Raw genomic sequence first — 18,899 nt, 5'->3', positions numbered from 1 at the left:
CCTGAGTCCTCCTCCGGCCCCCCCCCATCTTTGATCTGTTATAATGGAGAGCGGAGGAAAGAGCTAGTAAATATGCAATTTACCAGCTCCTTCCTTTTCTGAATGCACTGATCACTGACGTATGCTTTAGTTTGTGAATAAACAGGAGCCTCTGTCTCTTGTCCATTCACCTTCAGTGCAGCTGAGGCTACAGAGAAAGGGACTGGGGAATCTGTCTTCAGTCCCTTTCCCTGTCTCAAAAGGGAAATGTCAGGGATCTGTTAAGACCCCTGATATCTCACCAAAGTCACTCCCCAACAGGTCTGATAAAAAAAAAAAAAGAAAGCATTGTAATAAATAGTTAAAAGTTTAAATTGTAAAAATAATTAAAAAATTAAATAAAAAAACACTGGCACCGACCGGCGGACCTAATGGGGAACTAGCATCCTAGTATTGGAATCTCCAGGCCGACACAGCTAAGTGGGGTCGGGGATACAGTACTGTGCAGGAAGTTTTCATAAACAGCTTCCCAGGAAAGCCATGCCCCACTCTTCATAATGGAGTACATCTCATCGCTGGTCCATTACCATCCGTTTCCTCATCTGCAAACTAGTAGTAATTCTTCAAGAATGTTGTTGCCGTAGCTACAGGTAAAGTAGCAGTAGTTAGAACTACCTGAATTTGGCCCATATGTTGGTAATGTCGCCGAAACTTTCACAAATGCTTACCTGAGTTAGGCACATGTAGGTCTAAAGGTAACTACTGCACAAAAAAGTGTTGTTAAAGCTTTACTGATTTTTTTTAATGATTTCTCATTTTCCTTAAAGTGTATGTAAACTCTACCAAGGCACTTAAGAGAATGGGGGTTGCTCTGAGACCATGTCCAATCACAGCCGGTCACATGTAAATACAGGAAGTGCCGGTAATCGTCTCTCATCGCCTCACACTGACAGAGTGTGCGGCGAGGAGAGACGATCAGCCGCATCTCCTCGCAGGGGAGAACAGGGCATGTGATCAGGGCACGTGCCCCGATTACAGTGCTGTCCCAGAAGTGCTGCCAATCAACGCCCATGAGTGCCACCAATCAGTGCCCATGAGTGACACAAATCAGTGCCCATTATTGGTGCCAATCAGTGCTGCCTTTTAGTGCTAATCAGTGCCACCTAATCAGTGCACGTCAGTGAAGGAGAAAAATTACTCATTTACAAAATTTACTAACAAACTAAGAAAAAAGTTTTTGTTTTGATTTTTTTTCTTTTTAGTAAAGCAGCAGTGATTAAATACCACCAAAAGGAAGCTCTGTTTGTGTGAAGAAAATAATTAAAAATTAATTTGGGAACAGTGACGCATGACCGCGCAATTGTCATTTAAAGTGCGACAGCGCTGAAAAATGCCCTGGGCAGAAAGAGGGTGCCTTGTATTGAGATGGTTAAGCTGGCCATACATAGTTCGAAATCGATCCATGTATGGGCAGGCTGGTTATACAGAAATCGATCCACCGATCGACTTCTGTACAACCAGCCTGTTGGATTTTCCCCACTCAAATAGCGGGCAGTGCTGATCAGTGTATTCTGAAGGCGGTGCAGTCTCCCTGCTGTCATACAATGACACAGCAGGGAAGGACTATATTAAGTATGTGGATGGGGGAACCGGGTCATTTTTTTTTTTTTTTTTCCTTTCATTCGACCTAATAGTTGAAAAAAAAAAAAAATCATGTATGGGCTGCCTAAGTCAAGCTTTCTGTACTCTCAAAATTTTTAATAAATAGAATAAAAAGTAAACAAATATAAAAAATGTGACCCCCTTTAGTTAAATATACTCTCAAATATATCTTATTATATCTGATAAATGCAAAAAAAAAAAAAAAAAAAAAGTGTACCGAAGGCTACCTTTAATTTTTTCTCTTTACCAGTGTCTAATCCTCCTGCACACAGCAGTAGAACTCTGTTTAAAAATTCCTGTGCCCCTCAATGGACAGCAAAAAAGATTTTATGAGACGTACAAAAATCTTTTTCAAAAGCCAAGATTGCCCGAGTACACGTGTGCAGCTTAAAAATACTAGTCTTACTAAGCATATGCAGTTTGTGAGCCTGGAGTGCCTCATCACTGAGCATGTGCCAACAGGATAGTGCCAGTCCAACCCTGGCTATGCAGGTAGACAGATTACAGAGCTGCCACGCCATTAGGGAAGATAAGATCATAGGGGGCATGAAATGTTACAGGATTTCAAATCAGCAAGGCATACAAAAACAAATAAATGTGTACATGAAAGAAATTGGAGACAGACATAATACATTATGTTGCACATTATGTTGCAAGGACACAGTCTGCTTGAGAGAAAAGGTGTCATTTCTAGTTCTGTACCCTGCAAGAAGCATGTCACTATCACCTATAAAGAGTAATGGAACATCTGTTTTGGTGACAATCGATAAACCTGATTGGCTGTAAGGGATAAACAACTCATACAGTCACACATGTATTCTAATCACACATACAAACATTTATTTGGCATATTTTGGGCACCTGTGCTTACACAGCAATGTGCATACGTCAGCATAGCTCCCAGCCTTACAAATAACTTTCCAAGTAAAAGCTTCCAAGTCAGTATATTCAAGTGCATATGCTTACTGTATATACAAACATGTCATTTGTTAAACTAGAATACTGATAGGTTGTCGTTAATAACGTAAATGATAAAAACATATTACCATAAGCAGCCTATAATACATAAATAGATGACAAAAGGTAGCATCTTCCCACCAGAAAAAAAAGCTGGTCAAGGAAATTTCCATACTAATAGAGTACTAATAGAGACAATTAGTGCTTCAGTTATAGTGCAGAAGTCATATGAATTAAAAAAAACTAAACAAAAATACATATATACTTACTGGGTTTGTTCCCTCCTTTGGTTAATTAACTGGATGAGCTCCTTATCAAAGTATTCTTCATCATCCTCCTCCTTTGATCCCTCTTTGTCCCAGGCATAAACTTTATCCTTGTGTCCTTGGCTGGATATGTGCTTGGCGTAGGTTGAAAGGCCCACCACGGTCACTCTGCAAACCCGGCACTCATGGTTGCAGTCCCTGGGGATAGAGGCAAAAGAGGGGTGCTCAATTCTTCCAATAGGCATTGCTGAAAAAGGCAGGCTATGCTGTGTCCTCTAAGAGCAGGGTCTCCTTGACTCTGTCACTGCAGCACAAAGTAACTTTCTGGCACAGGGAAAGTTTCTTTAAAGGCTGCTAAACTGCTTTATCTTGTTATTTCGCAAATGTAGTTTTAAGAAATCATGAATTAAAAACAAAAAAAAAAAATCCAGGATAGATTTTTCTCCAACAATTAAGAGGCAAAGCTTGTTAAGGAAAAGAAAAGAAAAAAAAATCTTCTTTAATTGTTGTACTGAAAATCATGCCCATAGAGGACACACAGCATGCTGGATGGCAACCCAGGCAGGGGAGGTGGGCTACAGAGCTAGATGTCTCAGCTCTGAAGCCCAAGCATGGTGTCAGCTGTTGTGAGAGCTGCCTCACTGTCAGATTTCACTTTTATTTCTAGCATCACACACTGCCCACAAGCTCAGAAAGGGCATGAGGGGGGATGGGATGCCAGCCAATCACTAGGGAGAAACAAGAGCCTGGACAGCTGAAACGCAGGTTGGGAATTTGAAAACTCCGGCTTCACAGCTGATGAAAAGAACTGCCTAGTATTAAAACACACTTAAAATGGCTACAACAAACTATGCATTATGCTACAGAAGCACATGGGTTACAACAGATGGAAGAGCACAAATGGATCCATCTGTGCAGAAAGTGACATTGGCTTCAAGAACCAGCATAGCCAAAAGACTTCTTCTCATAGTAACAGACAGACAAGCAGACACAAGTACCTTTAGCTCAAATGCAGCCCATTTTTTTTTCTTCTGGATAGTGTAAATGGGTATTTTAAATGATAGAGACAGAATATCAAACAAAAATCCAGAAAAAAAAACACACAATACAAATGTTATGAATTGAGTTGCAGTTCAGTAAAATAAGTATTTGATCCCCTATCAACCAACAATAATTCTGGCTCCCACAGACTGGCTACAGTATGTGCCTATGTGGTACACAGATTGGTACACAGATTAGTACATAGATTAGTCCTATAAATGTAAGAAGGTGCTCCTAACGACAACTCATTATTTGTATAAAAGGCACCTATCCACAAAATCTCTTTCTTCCATTCAAACCTCCCCATCATGGGCAAGACCAAAGAGCTGTCAAAGGATGTCAGGGACAAGATTGTAGACCTGCACATGGCTGGAATGGGCTGCAAGACCATCAGCAAGAAGCTTGGTGAGAAGGAGACAACTGTTGGAGCAATTATTCGCAAATGGAAGAAATACAAAATAACCATGAATCGCCCTCATAGGGTGAGGATTATCATGAGAAAAGTGAGGGATCAACCCAGAACTACACAGTAGGAGCTTGTGAAGGATTTCAAGGCAGTTGGGACCACAGTCACCAAACAAACCATTGGTAACACAATACGCCGCCACGGATTAAAATCCTGCAGCACCCGCAAGGTCCCCCTCCTCAAGAAAGTACATGTACAGGCCCATCTGAAGTTTGCCAATGAACATTTAAATTATTCAAAAAAGGATTGGGAGAAAGTGCTGTGATCAGATGAGACCAGAATTGAGATCTATGGCATTAACTAGATTCACCATGTTTGGAGGAAGAAAAATGCTGACTATGACCCCAAGAACACCACCCCTACAGTCAAGCATTACGCTTTGGGCTGTTTCGCTGCTAAAGGCACAGGCCGACTTTGTCACATTAAGGGGCCAATGGATGGGGCCATGTATTGTAAAAAGTATTATTAATAATTGTAAAATAATTATTTTCCACACTGTGTATATGCAGTATCTCACAAAAGTGAGTACACCCCTCACATTTTTGTAAATATTTTATTATATCTTTTCATGTGACAACACTGAAGAAATGACACTTTGCTACAATGTAAAGTAGTGAGTGTACAGCTTGTATAAACAGTGTAAATTTGCTGTCCCCTCAAAATAACTCAACACACAGCCATTAATGTCTAAACCGCTGGCAACAAAAGTGAATGGGTAGCAGGTGTGTTACATTTGGTATGATCGCTCTCACTCTCTCATTCTGGTCCCTGGAAGTTCAACATGGCACCTCATGGCAAAGAACTCTCTGAGGATCTGAAAGAAAGAATTTTTGCTCTAGATAAAGATGGCCTAGGCTATAAGAAGATTCCCAAGACCCTGAAACTGAGCTGCAGCACAGTGGCCAAGACCATACAGCGGTTTAACAGGACAGGTTCCACTCAGAACCGGCCTCGCCATGGTCGACCAAAGAAGTTGAATGCACGTGCTCAGCATCATATCCAGAGGTTGTCTTTGGGAAATAGACGTATGAGTGCTGCCAGTATTGCTGCAGAGGTTGAAGGGGTGGGGGGACAGCCTGTCAGTGCTCAGACCATACGTCACACACTGCATCAAATTGGTCTGCATGGCTGTCGTCCCAGAAGGAAGCCTCTTTTAAAGATGATGCGCAAGAAAGTCCGCAAACAGTTTGCTGAAGACAAGCAGATTAAGGATATGGATTACTGGAGCCATGTCCTGTGGTCTGACGAGACCAAAATAAACCTATTTGTGTTCAGATGGTGTCAAGCGTGTGTGGTGGCAACCAGGTGAGGAGTACAAAGACAAGTGTGTTTTGCTTGCAGTCAAGCATGGTGGCAATAATTCTCAATGCCTCTGCTCCTGCCTGGCACTGTTAGTACTGCTGGCTTGGCGCTTTTGCCTGCACACAGAAGCAAATGGTGTTAGCACACGGCTGTTCTTTACAACCAGGAATTAACTGCAGCAAGTGTGTCCTGGTTCTCTATTTTTTTCCCAGTGCATTCTGGGATACAGAAGAATACACTGCCTCTTCCCCAGCAACCGGCTAATACTTTATAAATGTGTCACTAACACACCATGAAATGCTATAGGTGCTGTTAAGGTGCAATTACAGAGCATTGCCATTGAAATCAATGGAGGTGGCTGACAAGCTTTGATGCCTCAAGAAAGCGACATGCTGCTTAACATGGTTAAAAATCCTAATCCCTCCATTAAGATAAAACATGTTTAGATATTGGTATCGCCCTCTTACTCCCCCTTATATTTATCCAAGCCCTTACTTGATCCAGTGCTATGCCCATCTGCGGTGGCTCTACACGCTCTCACAGTCTTTGCTGAGGCAGCGGGAGCCATTGGCTTCCACTGCTATCAGTCAAACCCTGTGAGGAGGGAGCAGGGCGGGGCCAAGCCACGCTGCCTTTGTCTATAGATGCAGGCAGCCCAGCTTAGCATCAAACTTGCAGGTGTGCCACCATAGGAAGTGGCTTCCTATGGTGGTACACCAAGAACAGGAGGAGTAAGGAATCCCAACGGGGGGGCCCAGAAGAGCAGGATCTGGGCCACTCTGTGCAATTCCATTGCACAGAGCAGGTAAGTATAACATGTTTGGGGGTACTTATTTCAGATAATTGCAAAATGAGCAAACAGTGTGGCCAGGCAGTGAGGAAAGCAAATAGAATTCTAGGATGCATCACTAGAGGGATCGCCAGCAGGTGGAAAGGTGATGCCCATTCCACCATATTGATCTTTGGTGAGACTTCGGGAATGTAATGTGCAGTCTGGAGGAAAGAAGGAAAAGGGGAAACATGATTGAAACCTTTAACTACATCAAGGGGGTGAATAAAGTTTAGAAGGACAGTTTTTTAAATATGAAACCGAAATCAAGAACACGGGGACATGACCTCAAAATAACTGGAGGTTCAAAACTAATCTTGGAAAGTATTATTTTACTGAAAGGGTAGCTGATGCTTGAATCATGTTTCAGCGCATCACACAGCTCCCTTTTGTCAACTTTATTTGAAGTGCACAAAGTGACACTTCGTTTATGTCATCACACAGCAATGTGGTGTTTTGAACTACTGTGCTGTGTGTGCAGCATGTCTGCAGTTTTTTTGTGCCCTAGCGGCTACTACTGTTGTTCTAGTGCGGAAAAATGCCAGTCACAACACTGTGTGTGAACGAGCTCACAGTGTCAGCATTATACAAAAAGCTGCATTTAAAAAAAAATTGTTACAATGTAATCAGTCATTTGTATCTTCAAATTTCAATGTATTTTGCAATCATATGGTGTAGGTGTTGCTGGTGACTGCTGCTTGAAGCCAGGCCTGGCCGCTGGGGCTAAAAAAAAAAAAAAAAAAAGCCCTTTCAGGGTTCACAGGATTAGGGGAAATCATCAGAAAGGACCCTTTGCAGGAAATGTGGACAAGAGGTTGTTAGCAGCAACCCATTTTTTTTTTAAAAAAAAGGTTGTGCAAGCAAATTTAAAGTGATACTAAAGTCTTGGGTTTTTTTTCTTTAAAAAAAAAAAAAAAAAAACTTACCTGCTCTGTGTAATAGTTTTGCACAGAGTAGCCCAGATCCTCCTCTTCTCAGGTCCCTCTTCAAGCACTCCTGGCCCCTCCCTCCTGTCGAGTGCCCCCATAGCAAGCAGCTGGTTCAGCCCCCAAGCTGTGGTTCAGCCCAGCCCCCTCTGTCCTGATTGGCTAACTGGCTTTGATTGACAGCAGTGGGAGCCAATGGTGCCGCTGCTGTGTTTCAGCCAGTCAGGAGGGAGAGTTACTGACGGCCGAGGCCCTCGTAGACATCACTGGAGAGAGATGGGACTCAGATAAGTATTTGGGGGGCTGCTGCACACAGGAGGCTTTTTATCTTAATGCATAGAATGCATTAAGAAAAAAACCTTCTGACTTTACAATCACTTTAACTTCCATAAATTACAGTACCTCCAAGTTCTGAAAGAATGCAATTGCTGCAGTAAAACACAAGTATTTCATTATAGTATGAGCGTATGAAAAATGGTAATTTACTGCGTAATGAAAAACAAATTAAAAAGAGCATTTTAATGAAGCTTTGTGTTTGGTTGCTTAATGCACCAGAATGTTTTTAACCACTTGACCTCCGGAAGGTTTTACGCCCTTCCTGACCAGTCAGGAGCAGGCACGTGGTAGATTTACAATCAATGATAGAATAAAAAATGGGTCTAAATATTCTGTCATATACCATTATGGGAGAGGGGGAACCCCCCTACCACGTTACTTACAGAAAACCTTGTACTGGTTCTGTAATGCTAGGGATCGCGGTTCACCCGGTGGCTGCGGTGGGGACATGTCCAGTGAAAGCACCCAACAATGCCCAGCATCCCAGGTAACTGTGGGTCTAGGCATGTCCATGGTGCAATATGGGATGGTATGTGAACCGACCAAATGGTTTGCTGTAAAGGTGGTTAGAAAAGAACCCTTGGTCTTATTGGGCCACCTGTTCCTCATTGCGTTCGGAAAGCTGCGATGTGCACTGCGGGTCTCCTCCCTCTGCTGTTCCTGCTTGAGGGGGGCGGATCCACTGCACTGCACATCGACGTCACGCCTCCCACTCCGGAAGTGCGGCGTCTCTTGTGCCAATCAAGAGAATCCGTTGGCGCCGATTGCCAGGGGCATCTTCGCCCAGGTGACGGCCCTCCATTCCTCGCCCACTGCGCATGTGGTGTTGGTGGGTTGTCCGGAGTCGGCGCCTACATATACAGCCTCCCTGGGTGGGCTAGGCTTCCATGTTCTCACATCCTGGACTCCCTGCATCACCACCATTCTGTCACCACTCTGCCATTCGGAGGAATTGTGCCCCATCATTGGTTTCATTAGGAGATATTGTGCCCTTCATTGGTATCAGTAAATAAAAGTGCCCCAATGTCCGGCCCCCGGTCTGCAGTTTGAATACCACCGATCTAGAGCATTCATTCTTGACGTGCTAACATTGTTGCTGGTTAATCTACCATCTAGAGGTGCCTGAATAGTTCCAGGACAATGCCACTTGGGAGCCTGAAGCATGACACCGATGTCAGTAGTGGTACATTCTGACCACTACCTGTAAGGGGGTATGCTTCCCACTGACCAATGTAAGGGGTATTTTATCCACTGCCCCCCTATAAATTGGTTTTAGCAAGGATACCCCGATACCTGAAAATTGTTTCAAGGGTTTCCCAGTGGTCAGAATTTTGAAAAAGGCTGCTCTAAATTTATTGTTAGCGAAGCCGATTTTTTTTCCCATTTTAAAAAGCTGCCTGGTATGTCCAAATTTTATAAAATAACTTCTTATCATCTAAAGCAATCATACCCAAGGAAAGACTGGCAATGTTTTAAGTACACATGCCTGGGCTAGTCTCTAGTACAAGCACAAGATTCTCAGCCTATGCACATTCCTTCATACTGACCGAGCTAAAATGCTTCACACAGCCTTGTGCTTTAGCATATCTTACATTTGCATGTATAGGACAAGCAAATTAAAGTGATTGTAAAGTCTTATTGCAAACAAAAATCATTCCAAAGACATGCTGGTAGGTTAATTGGCTTCTATCCAAAATAAATTGGCCCTAGTATATGAATGCGAGTTGGGGGCCTTGAATTGTGGGCTCCTTGAGTGTAGGAACTTATGTGAGTTTGACGGCACTATATGGGTACCTTAAATAAATAATAATAGATGAGCATCTTAATGAGACACAATGTATAGGGATAGGGACAATTGTAGACACGCACCCACACTCACTGAGGTTGAACTGGATGGACTGGTCTCTTTATTCAACCTTACTATGCAACTATGTTATACTTACTTGCTCTGTGTAATAGTTTTGCACAGAGCAGCCCCAATCCTCCTCTTATTGTGTACCTCTTCAGTGCCCCTGGCCCCTTCCTCCTGTCAAGTGCCCCCACAGCAAGCAGCTTGCTATGGGGGCACCGGAGCCGAGCTGCAGCTCCGTGTATCCATTCAGACATGGAGCCCCAGTTTGGCCCTGCCCCTCTCTCTCCCGATTGGCTAACTTTGATTGACAGCAGCGGGAGCCAGTGGCGCTGCTGCTGTGTCTCAGCCAATCAGGAGGGAGAGTTCCTGACGGTCAAGGACCTCGTAGACATCACTGGAGAGAGATGGGGCTCAGGTAATGGTATAATGTTATATGACAGAATATTTAGACCCATTTTTTATTCTACTTTTGATTGTAGATCTAACACATGCTTGCTCCTGATGAGTGGTTATACACCACGAAACACGCAGAGCCAATATATGCCGTGTATTGTACCAATCATGTGGTCAATTGAATTTTTCACAATCGTGTTTATCCATATCAACTTTACTGGGAATAGTAAGGCCATGGAGGTATTATCTTTAAAATTATGTTGTATATATATCAAATTTGGTGGATGCTAGTGATTTATTATGTCATGCAATTGATATCCATATTGTTATCATGGTTACTATGTGGGATTCACTTCCCTACTTTTCTCCTTATATATTATGTGTGTATATCAGTGTTTTGTACCAATAAATACTTTTTTACATGTCCGTCCAATACTCAGTTGCTGCTACCGTTTTCATTCAAAGTCCCACCCTTTTGCCCTCCTTTTTTGTACCTTCATGACCAGAGTATTTTTTGCTATTTAGCACTGCACTACTTAAACTAGCAACTGCGTGGACATGCAACACTGTACCCAAATTCAATTTATATAATTTTTTCACACAAAAAGAGCTTTTGGTGGTATTTGATCACCACTGGGTTTTTTTTAATTTTTTGCTATATAAAAGTAAAAAGACCAAAAATTTGGAAAAGAAAACCGTGTTTTCTGCTGTTCTAAAAGATATCCAATACAATCAAATGTATTAATAAATTTAAGTCCAAATGTAGTCTGCTATGTGTCTTTTGGTAAAAAAAAAAAAAAAAAACCCAATAAGTGTATATTAATTGGTTTGTGTGAAAGTTATAATGTCTCCAAACTATTGTACATTTGAAAAATTGATCAATCATGATGTAGACGGTCTTACTCATTTCTTGAGGCCCTTAAAATGCTAGGACACTACAGATTCCCCCCAAATTACCCCCTTTTTTTGAAAGTAGACAGTCTGACTTATTTAGTAAGAGGCATGTCGAGTTTTTTGAAGTTGTCATTTTGTACAGGGTGCTGTATTTGGCCCAGGTACCATGTGACAGCTGTGGGTCAATCACAGCATCACGATACTAAGCACAGCTGTTATGAATGAAACCCATTCATAACAGTTGTTTTTACATTATGTTCATGTGATTGCTTTGATAGCTTTGAGTGTCCACGTACCAGGAGCCATAATTCCCTGTGTCCGAGGCATGCTGCGTGCCCCTTATCTGGTACATTTTCTGTTGCCGGGCGGCACGAGGTTGTAAAACCCGCACATATACCCAGTGAAGTGACTGGCCTCAGATGATACACAGAGATGAAACAACATACATAAATTGTACCTGATTATCTGCAGCAATGTGTCCTTTGCAGCCTTGTGAAACCCCGGGGGGTGGGGAGCTGAAGTTACACAATGTACAGCTCAGTTAGAAGACCCCCTGAGCCCTGATTGGAGGGAAGGGACACAATCCCCTTCTCACAACACACAAAAAGAATGCAGAGCTAAAGCTATGAAGTTTGCTGGAGCTCTCATGCCCCCAACCTTTTTATCTTGGTGTTGGAAAACCTTTCAGAAGTGACTCATTCTTGTAGCAAAGAGGAAAGAGGCAGCACTGATAAATCATACTCTGTGCTTTGGATAGAGGCAAGTAAACGCTAAACTAATTTATGCTTTGTTCACACTTTATTCATTTTTACAAACACTTTAACACACGGTTGTTGACAGGTATTCAGAGGTGCCTACAAAGTACCTGCAAAGACTTTTTAGTGCCCTCTGCCTAGCCTGAATGCCAGGCCATTCTAACAAGCAAACTTTGATTTTATGAGGAAGTGCCAAAGTTTTGTCCAATGCCTACACCTCATACCTTTCTGTAGCTTTTTGTTTCTGTAAAGTGGCAGTAGGTTGAAGGCTGGGTTCACATTGGTGCAATGTCAAACTTTGCATGTAATTTGCATCGCACTGCTGTGCAAATCACATGTGATGTCTGCACGATGCAAACTCAGCCATACAGATTGTATGGTTGAATTCGCAACGCATTCAGACCAGAGTTGTGCAGGACTCTTTTTTTGTCCGCACCAGAATCTGATTGCACTGCGATATGCAAACCGATCTGGGTGTGTCATTAACTTTGTATTGACACTCCCAGCGGTTTCGCATAGGGCAGTGTGAACTGCCTGTTTGTCAGGTGCGATGCGGGAACCGCAGTGGATTCGCAGTGTTTCCCGCATCTCACCAATTTGAACCGAGCCTAAAGTAGAACTATGGGTTTTAAATACAGTAGTGATGTATCAAAAGCAGCAGCAAAAGTTTAAAACCAGGAACAGGTGCAGGGTTCAAAATATTCAGGATACTGTCTAGGTCTACTACTGCACAAACAAAACATGGAACATTTGAACATTTTTTTTTTAAGGTTCTGGTTAAAAGGCATCTTCACAAAAGCACAGCAATGAGTTCTAAATTTAAGGAAACAAGTGTTTCACAGAATTACATCCCTAAACAACCATCTTTCATGACAAGATTTAACCCGATAAAGTATAGTTATCGTGTACGTTTTAACAAGCCAATGGATGGTGGAACCTGCCAAGATCAATCTAAAACAGAAATCAGGATGGATTGATTTTAAACTTCTTATATTGGGAGTAATTAGACCGAGAATTAAAGTTGTTGTAAACCTCAGATATGAAATATGAACAAAGCATATCCCTCTATAGTGTGTACTTGTCTCAATTAAGAGCACTAAGTGTCATTTCTGTCTACTGCTTCATTCCTCTGCTATCAGCATGAGTCACTTCTGACAAGTTTTCCTGACACCAAGATAAAAATGGTGACAGGGGAGGGACCTCCAGCAGATTGACAGCCTCAGCTCTGCTCCTGTGAGCTGTGTGAAGGGGGGTGTCCCTTCCATCCAATCAGCTCTCAGAGCTCTCCCCTCTGAGCACTGCAGTGTGTAACTTCAGCTCTCCGCCATCTTTTTAATGAACTCTCAGAAAAGCTTAAAAATGTAGCACTTTGAATGGAGGCAGAGAAAACTGCATGTAGACAGATGCAACATGTGTGGGGTATCCCCCAAGGTCAGTCACTTCACTGGGTATGTAAGGGTTTACAACCACTTTAATCTTAATGCTGGTCATCTTGTTCTTGTTAAACCCTTTGACGCCATACACATTTTGTTCCTTGTGTTACATAGTAGGTGAGGTTGAAAAAAGACACAGGTCCATCAAGTTCAACCTATGTATGTGATTATATGTCAGTATTACATTGTATATCCTTGTATGTTGCGGTCGTTCAGGTGCTTATCTAATAGTTTCTTGAAACTATCGATGCTCCCCACTGAGACCACTGCCTGTGGAAGGGAATTCCACATGCTTGTCATTACTCAAGCCTCACAAACACATGACTTACCACCATTCTGAATTATCCATTCAAGGAACATGCATGTATTTGCTGGTAATCTTAGATCCAGCAGGAAATAATGCACCAGGATCTCCTAATATGTACTGGCTGCTAATCTCCAAACCATAACTGACCTTAGAATAAAAAGAAGCAGCAACAAACAGCAGTAATGTTCTTAGAAAGCCACAGCCTACATAGCTGAAGAAAGAGTGTAGGAAGGGTGATGAAGAGTTTTATAGATAAGCACATATTTGAAACTAGTAATCTTCTGTGACTGAGCTTTCCCTAGAACAGCTGCCATGTAAACCAGCAGCAGCTGCTCTGCAAATGGAGAAATGTCACACATTTCAAACATATACTGTAGATCTTAGCTATTTCACACTTTTTTTTAATTGCAAGTTCGATAACAGCTGTGCATACACATGTATGACGTAGTGATAAGCGAGAGGATTTATCCATAGAAAAGTATTTTTTAGAGATAGGACTTGTTACATGTCTCTTACCTGCCCCTTAGATTTTCCAGTTCCCTGTGATGAAGCATGCTACGCATGTGCTCCTCCATTTCCTGTGCAAGAAATAAATAAACGTGCAAAATTATATACTGTAAGATTATAAAAAGTGACACTTTTAGTAAATCTAAAAAAAAAAAAAAAAAAAAAAAAAAAAGTGTCTGTGGAGACAGGCCTGCTTATAACTGCAACATGTAAATGTCATTTTTTATAAAAGCTGCTGAGATAAACAATAAAAGTGGGACTTTATAGACAACCCATTTTTGTTGGAAAAAAAAAAAAAAAAACTGGCTACAGAGACTCAAAGAGGCATAGTAATCTATTGTAAAGAACATTTTACAGTCACTGAAATGCAACATTCAAGACTTATTATTATAGTATATTCAATAGCAATCTTTTCCCTAGGGGTTTTACCAGACAGGCGGTAATGCTTACTGCCCTCTGAAAAGCAATCCACAGTAGAATGCGACATAGCAGCAATTGGCAGGCATTCAGGAGGCTCTATTGCTGCCTCCTACCACCCATTTTTTTTTCTTTAAAAATTACTGAACAGCAATTTAACATCGTGGGACTGTGCCTGCAACTGCGAGACAAACATTTGGCTCGCATCTGAGGCCCTGTTGACCTCAATGAGCGAGTTTGACAGGCAGTGCTGCCTGCCAAACTCTGCAGCCTGAATTTAAATTGCCATGGACATGGCATGTGTACAGGCTATAATGTTAGAATTCTGGTGGGCGGCAAAACTGTGGCTGTTTTTACCGCCAAGCTGCAATTGTGAAAAAGCCGTAAAAACGTTTTTTTTTAACTAAGCATTAACATGAACCTGTCAGAGCAAATGTTACCGGTCGGCTAGCAAAAAAAAAAAAAAAAACAAAAAAAAAAAAAAATTATATGTAAAAAAAAAGAAAAACAAAAAAACAAAAAAAAAAAAACACACAAGAGCTGCAGTTGTAAAGATCTAAGATTCTGACAGATTCTAATTAGGGACCTAGATAAGGTCCCTTTCACACGAGGCGGATTCCACTACGATCAGCAGGGGAACTCTGAGCTGTTCCCTTGCTGATCAGAATATGGCAAGACGGATGTCACATCTGTGTCCGCTCAAGTTTATGCTGAGCAGACATCGATAGACCCAGTTCTGCTGTACGGGTGGCCAGGTGTAATCCTATTCCGCTGTCAGTTTACATCCAGGTACCACTAAATACAGTCCTCTACAAAACGGAAAAGGACACAGTGCTCTTTTTTTTTTTTGCGGACCTGATGGGACCCGGAGATAGGTGTAAACAGACACAAGTCCATTTACACCTACCTATCCATAGGGGTACATAGATCTTATGATCAGGTCCATTGGAAAAACTGACAGGCAGGCCTAAACGTAACGCCCGCCTGGAAAAGGGGACTAATAGTAAAACCCATAAGGTGTTCTAACCTTTCCCCCAATCTATCCAAAACCTTAAAAACAAAGTTTTGGCTAGACGTACACCTAGGACCGGTTCACACTGCCACAACTTGTCATGCAACAAAGTCACATGACAATTCGCGCCCCATTAACGACAATGGATCTGTTCTAAACAGTACGACTCAAGTCTTAGAAAATAGTTCCTGCACTACTTTGGGGGCGACTTCATCATGACTTGCAGTGACTTCTGATAAAGAAGTCGTATGCAAGCCACAATGAGGTCGCACAGGGATGTCAGCTTCAAAGCCCCGCTGGTGTGATCCGGCACTAAAACTAAATTCCTGGGCAGATGTATCTAATCCGATTCTTCTGGAGGGGAAAGATCAGAACAGATTCAGTTGTTATACATTCCCCGAGAATGCTTGTGCACCATCAAAACAATGGGACCTAGTGACATTTTAATAAATGGAATGACTTGTATATCAAGCCAAAAACCTTTTAGGCCTCATGTACACTGCTGCTGGTAAATGGACGTTCAGAGGCAGTTGGCTGCTTTTTTCAGCTGCCCCTGAACTTATCCAATGTTATCTTATGTGTACATGTACACAGGTTCCTTTCATGTCGTTTTTAGGCAGTTGAGTTTAGAGGCCCTTTTTGGAAAGCAAAAAAATGAGTTCAGACGCTGAGTTTAGAGACATTTCAAGCGCCAAATGCGGCTACACGCGGCATGTAAATGCAGCAAAACGGATGTTTTAAATGTGGATTACTATCTGTCAAGTTAAATCGTTCAGGAGAGGTGGTAAAAACGTCCCGTGTACATTAAGCCTTATGCCGCGTACACACGACTGGACTTTCTGTGAGACTAGGTCCGACGTACTTCCCGTCGGACTACCGCCGGACTTTCTGAACGGACGGACTTGCCTACACACGACCGGACTTTCCGGCAAGCTAGGTCCGCCCGTCTTCACGACGGACTTTCGCCGGAGTTACGGCGGACTTTCAGAATGAATGGACTTGCCCACAAAAGGACAAGTCCGTTCATTTTGAACGTGACTCGGGTACAACGGGACTAGCAAAGGAAGTCAATCTTGCCGCTTTTATCATCGGCGAGATTGACACCTTGCGAGCCCCGTCACGGGGCATACCAGGCCCTTAGGTCTGGTATGGATTTTAGGGGGAACCCCCTACGCCGAAAAAACGGCGTGGGGGTCCCCCCCAAAGTCCATACCAGACCCCGATCCGAGCACGCAGCCCGGCTGGTCGGGAAAGGGGATGGGGACGAGCGAGCGCCCCCCCCCCCTCCTGAACCGTACCAGGCCACATGCCCTCAACATGGGGGGGTGCTTTGGGGGAGGGGCCGCCCTGTGGGGCCCCCCACCACAAAGCACCTTGTCCCCATGTTGATGAGAACAAGGGCCTCTTCCCGACAACCCTGGCCGTTGGTTGTCGGGGTCTGCGGGCGGGGGGCTTATCGGAATCCGGGAGCCCCCTATAATAAGAGGGTCCCCAGATCCCGGCCCCCCACCCTATGTGAATGAGTATGGGGTACATGGTACCCCTACCCATTCACCTAGGAAAAAAGTGTCAATAATAAAGCATTCCAGCCGGAGAGACCGTCATGTCAACATTGGAAGAAGAGAAGAGGGAAGAAGCCCAGAAGCCAGAAGTCCGGGCCCCCGCTAGCAAAAGAGCGGCATGAAGATAGCGGAGGAGCCGGCAGAAGAACTGGAACAGAGGTCGAACACCAGGAGAAGAGGCCAGAGAGAGTGGAGAAGAACCAACCAGATGCCGGGAGAAGAGGAACCGGAAGGACCCCCGAAGTCAAAAGAAGACACCCGAAGCCGGAAGAAGACCCCCCCCCCCAGGAGCTGTCTAATAAAATTACTTTAAAAACCTGTGTAGTGTGTTTTATTATTTACACTTTTTCCTAGGTGAATGGGTAGGGGTACCATGTACCCCATATTCATTCACACAGGGTGGGGGGCCGGGATCTGGGGGCCCTCTTATTATAGGGGATCCCAGATTCCGATAAGCCCCCCGCCCGCAGACCCCGACAACCAACGGCCAGGGTTGTCGAGAAGAGGCCCTTGTCATCATCAACATGGGGACAAGGTGCTTTGTGGTGGGGGGGCCCCGCAGGGCGCCCCCTCCCCCAAAGCACACACCCCCTCATGTTGAGGGCATGCGGCCTGGTACGGTTCAGGAGGGGGCGCTCGCTTGTCCCCATCCCCTTTCCTGACCGGCCGGGATGCGCGCTCGGATCAGGGTCTGGTATGGACTTTGTGGGGGACCCCACGCTGTTTTTTCGGCATAGGGGGTTCCCCTTAAAATCCATACCAGACCAGACATTTGAACACTAAACTGATTTGCTGCGTTTTTAAGACAGACCCATGAACACACACATGGCTTATACTGCCAAAGGCCATGCATTCCCATCATAAGTCTACAAACCCTATTAAAGCTAACATAGACAGCATCATAAGGTATTGTCATATCACCCAAAGGTGCAATTGGTAGGAACTTTGAAGGCATCCAAGGCCTTGGCCTTCTCTTCAGAAACAACAGTTAGTTAGTAGTCAAGAAAAATTAAACCACACTAACAAATTATTCTGCCAACGTCAGTCAACCAGGGATATCCCACTGTACCCACAGGAGTAAGAACTATCTAGTTATTATCAGTCTATGAGTACCTTTACATTTTGCAAGTATTTTTTAGAGACAACACAATGTGAATTACCTTTTTGGAGCAGTATACCATGTGGCACAAGATGCATTTTCGTTCCTGCACCATTGTGTCTTCTTAGTAAGGACTCAAGCCATAGCTGTGAAAACAAATAAAATTAAACAGGACATGTTAGTAATGTTAAGGTATATATAGAAATGCAACCTACAGTGTGCTATCTGATTTACACCTAGAAAAGGTACACTTTATCATAAGCCTGTTTAGATTATTGTAACAAACTCTTGACAATATTAACAGGACTGCCAGATTATCTTGAGGTCTACATGCAAATATAAGCTCAGCAGACAAACCAGAAAATAGATATTGAGTGAAACAGTCCAGTGGCAAGTTGTTCCCTGAATAAAGCTGGGTATACATGGGTAGTTTTTTTTCATTCAACCAGTAGGTTGCGCTGATCGAATGCTGGTTTTCCAGGAACATTATTCGACAGAAGCCGGTTGTGAGCCAAGCGTCTGTTGAACGGCCAGCGGTACACACCTACTGAAAATCATCCAGGTCAGCAGGATTTTCGGTACATATGAACTGGGCCTAAATCTAGTGCAGGGGGTCTCATAGAGCACAAAGTCTTGTATAATCTTGAGACAAAATAGGTACGCTATAGGTGTTGATCCCTCACCAAGCCAAGACATTGTTAGCTGAAGCATTTTTCTTTATGACTGACTTATGAAGCTTTATGTCACAGCATACAACAGGCAGAGCATGCCAGGTCCCCCTCAACCCTCTCAAAGTACCTGTGCCAGCATGGAATACTTTAACGACCTATTAATACACTCCAACATTGCCACATGAAAGACACCCATTAAATTTGACTTTTAGATAGCTACAGTTTACACTTGT

At 43.3% G+C, this 18,899-nt stretch overlaps 1 protein-coding gene across 2 annotated transcripts in view; it reads right to left on the bottom strand.

Annotated features, from left to right (window-relative positions):
* Window positions 1-18,899, bottom strand: part of ZNF106 (zinc finger protein 106) — a 97,354-nt gene that overhangs the window by 50,866 nt on the left and 27,589 nt on the right. For both annotated transcript variants that reach the window (XM_073610521.1, XM_073610522.1), the window contains 3 exons: window positions 18,057-18,141; window positions 13,915-13,976; window positions 2,868-3,062 (listed from right to left, as the gene is read on the bottom strand). In XM_073610521.1, the coding sequence (XP_073466622.1) occupies window positions 2,868-3,062; window positions 13,915-13,976; window positions 18,057-18,110 (311 nt within the window). In that variant the 5' untranslated portion in view covers window positions 18,111-18,141. The remainder of the gene's footprint in view (window positions 1-2,867; window positions 3,063-13,914; window positions 13,977-18,056; window positions 18,142-18,899) is intronic.

The sequence above is a fragment of the Aquarana catesbeiana genome, linkage group LG13 (genome assembly GCF_042186555.1).
Source record: "Aquarana catesbeiana isolate 2022-GZ linkage group LG13, ASM4218655v1, whole genome shotgun sequence".
NCBI classification, from domain to species: Eukaryota; Metazoa; Chordata; class Amphibia; order Anura; family Ranidae; genus Aquarana; species Aquarana catesbeiana.
Note: the sequence above shows the minus strand (reverse complement) of the source record. Positions and strands in the feature narration are given on the sequence as shown.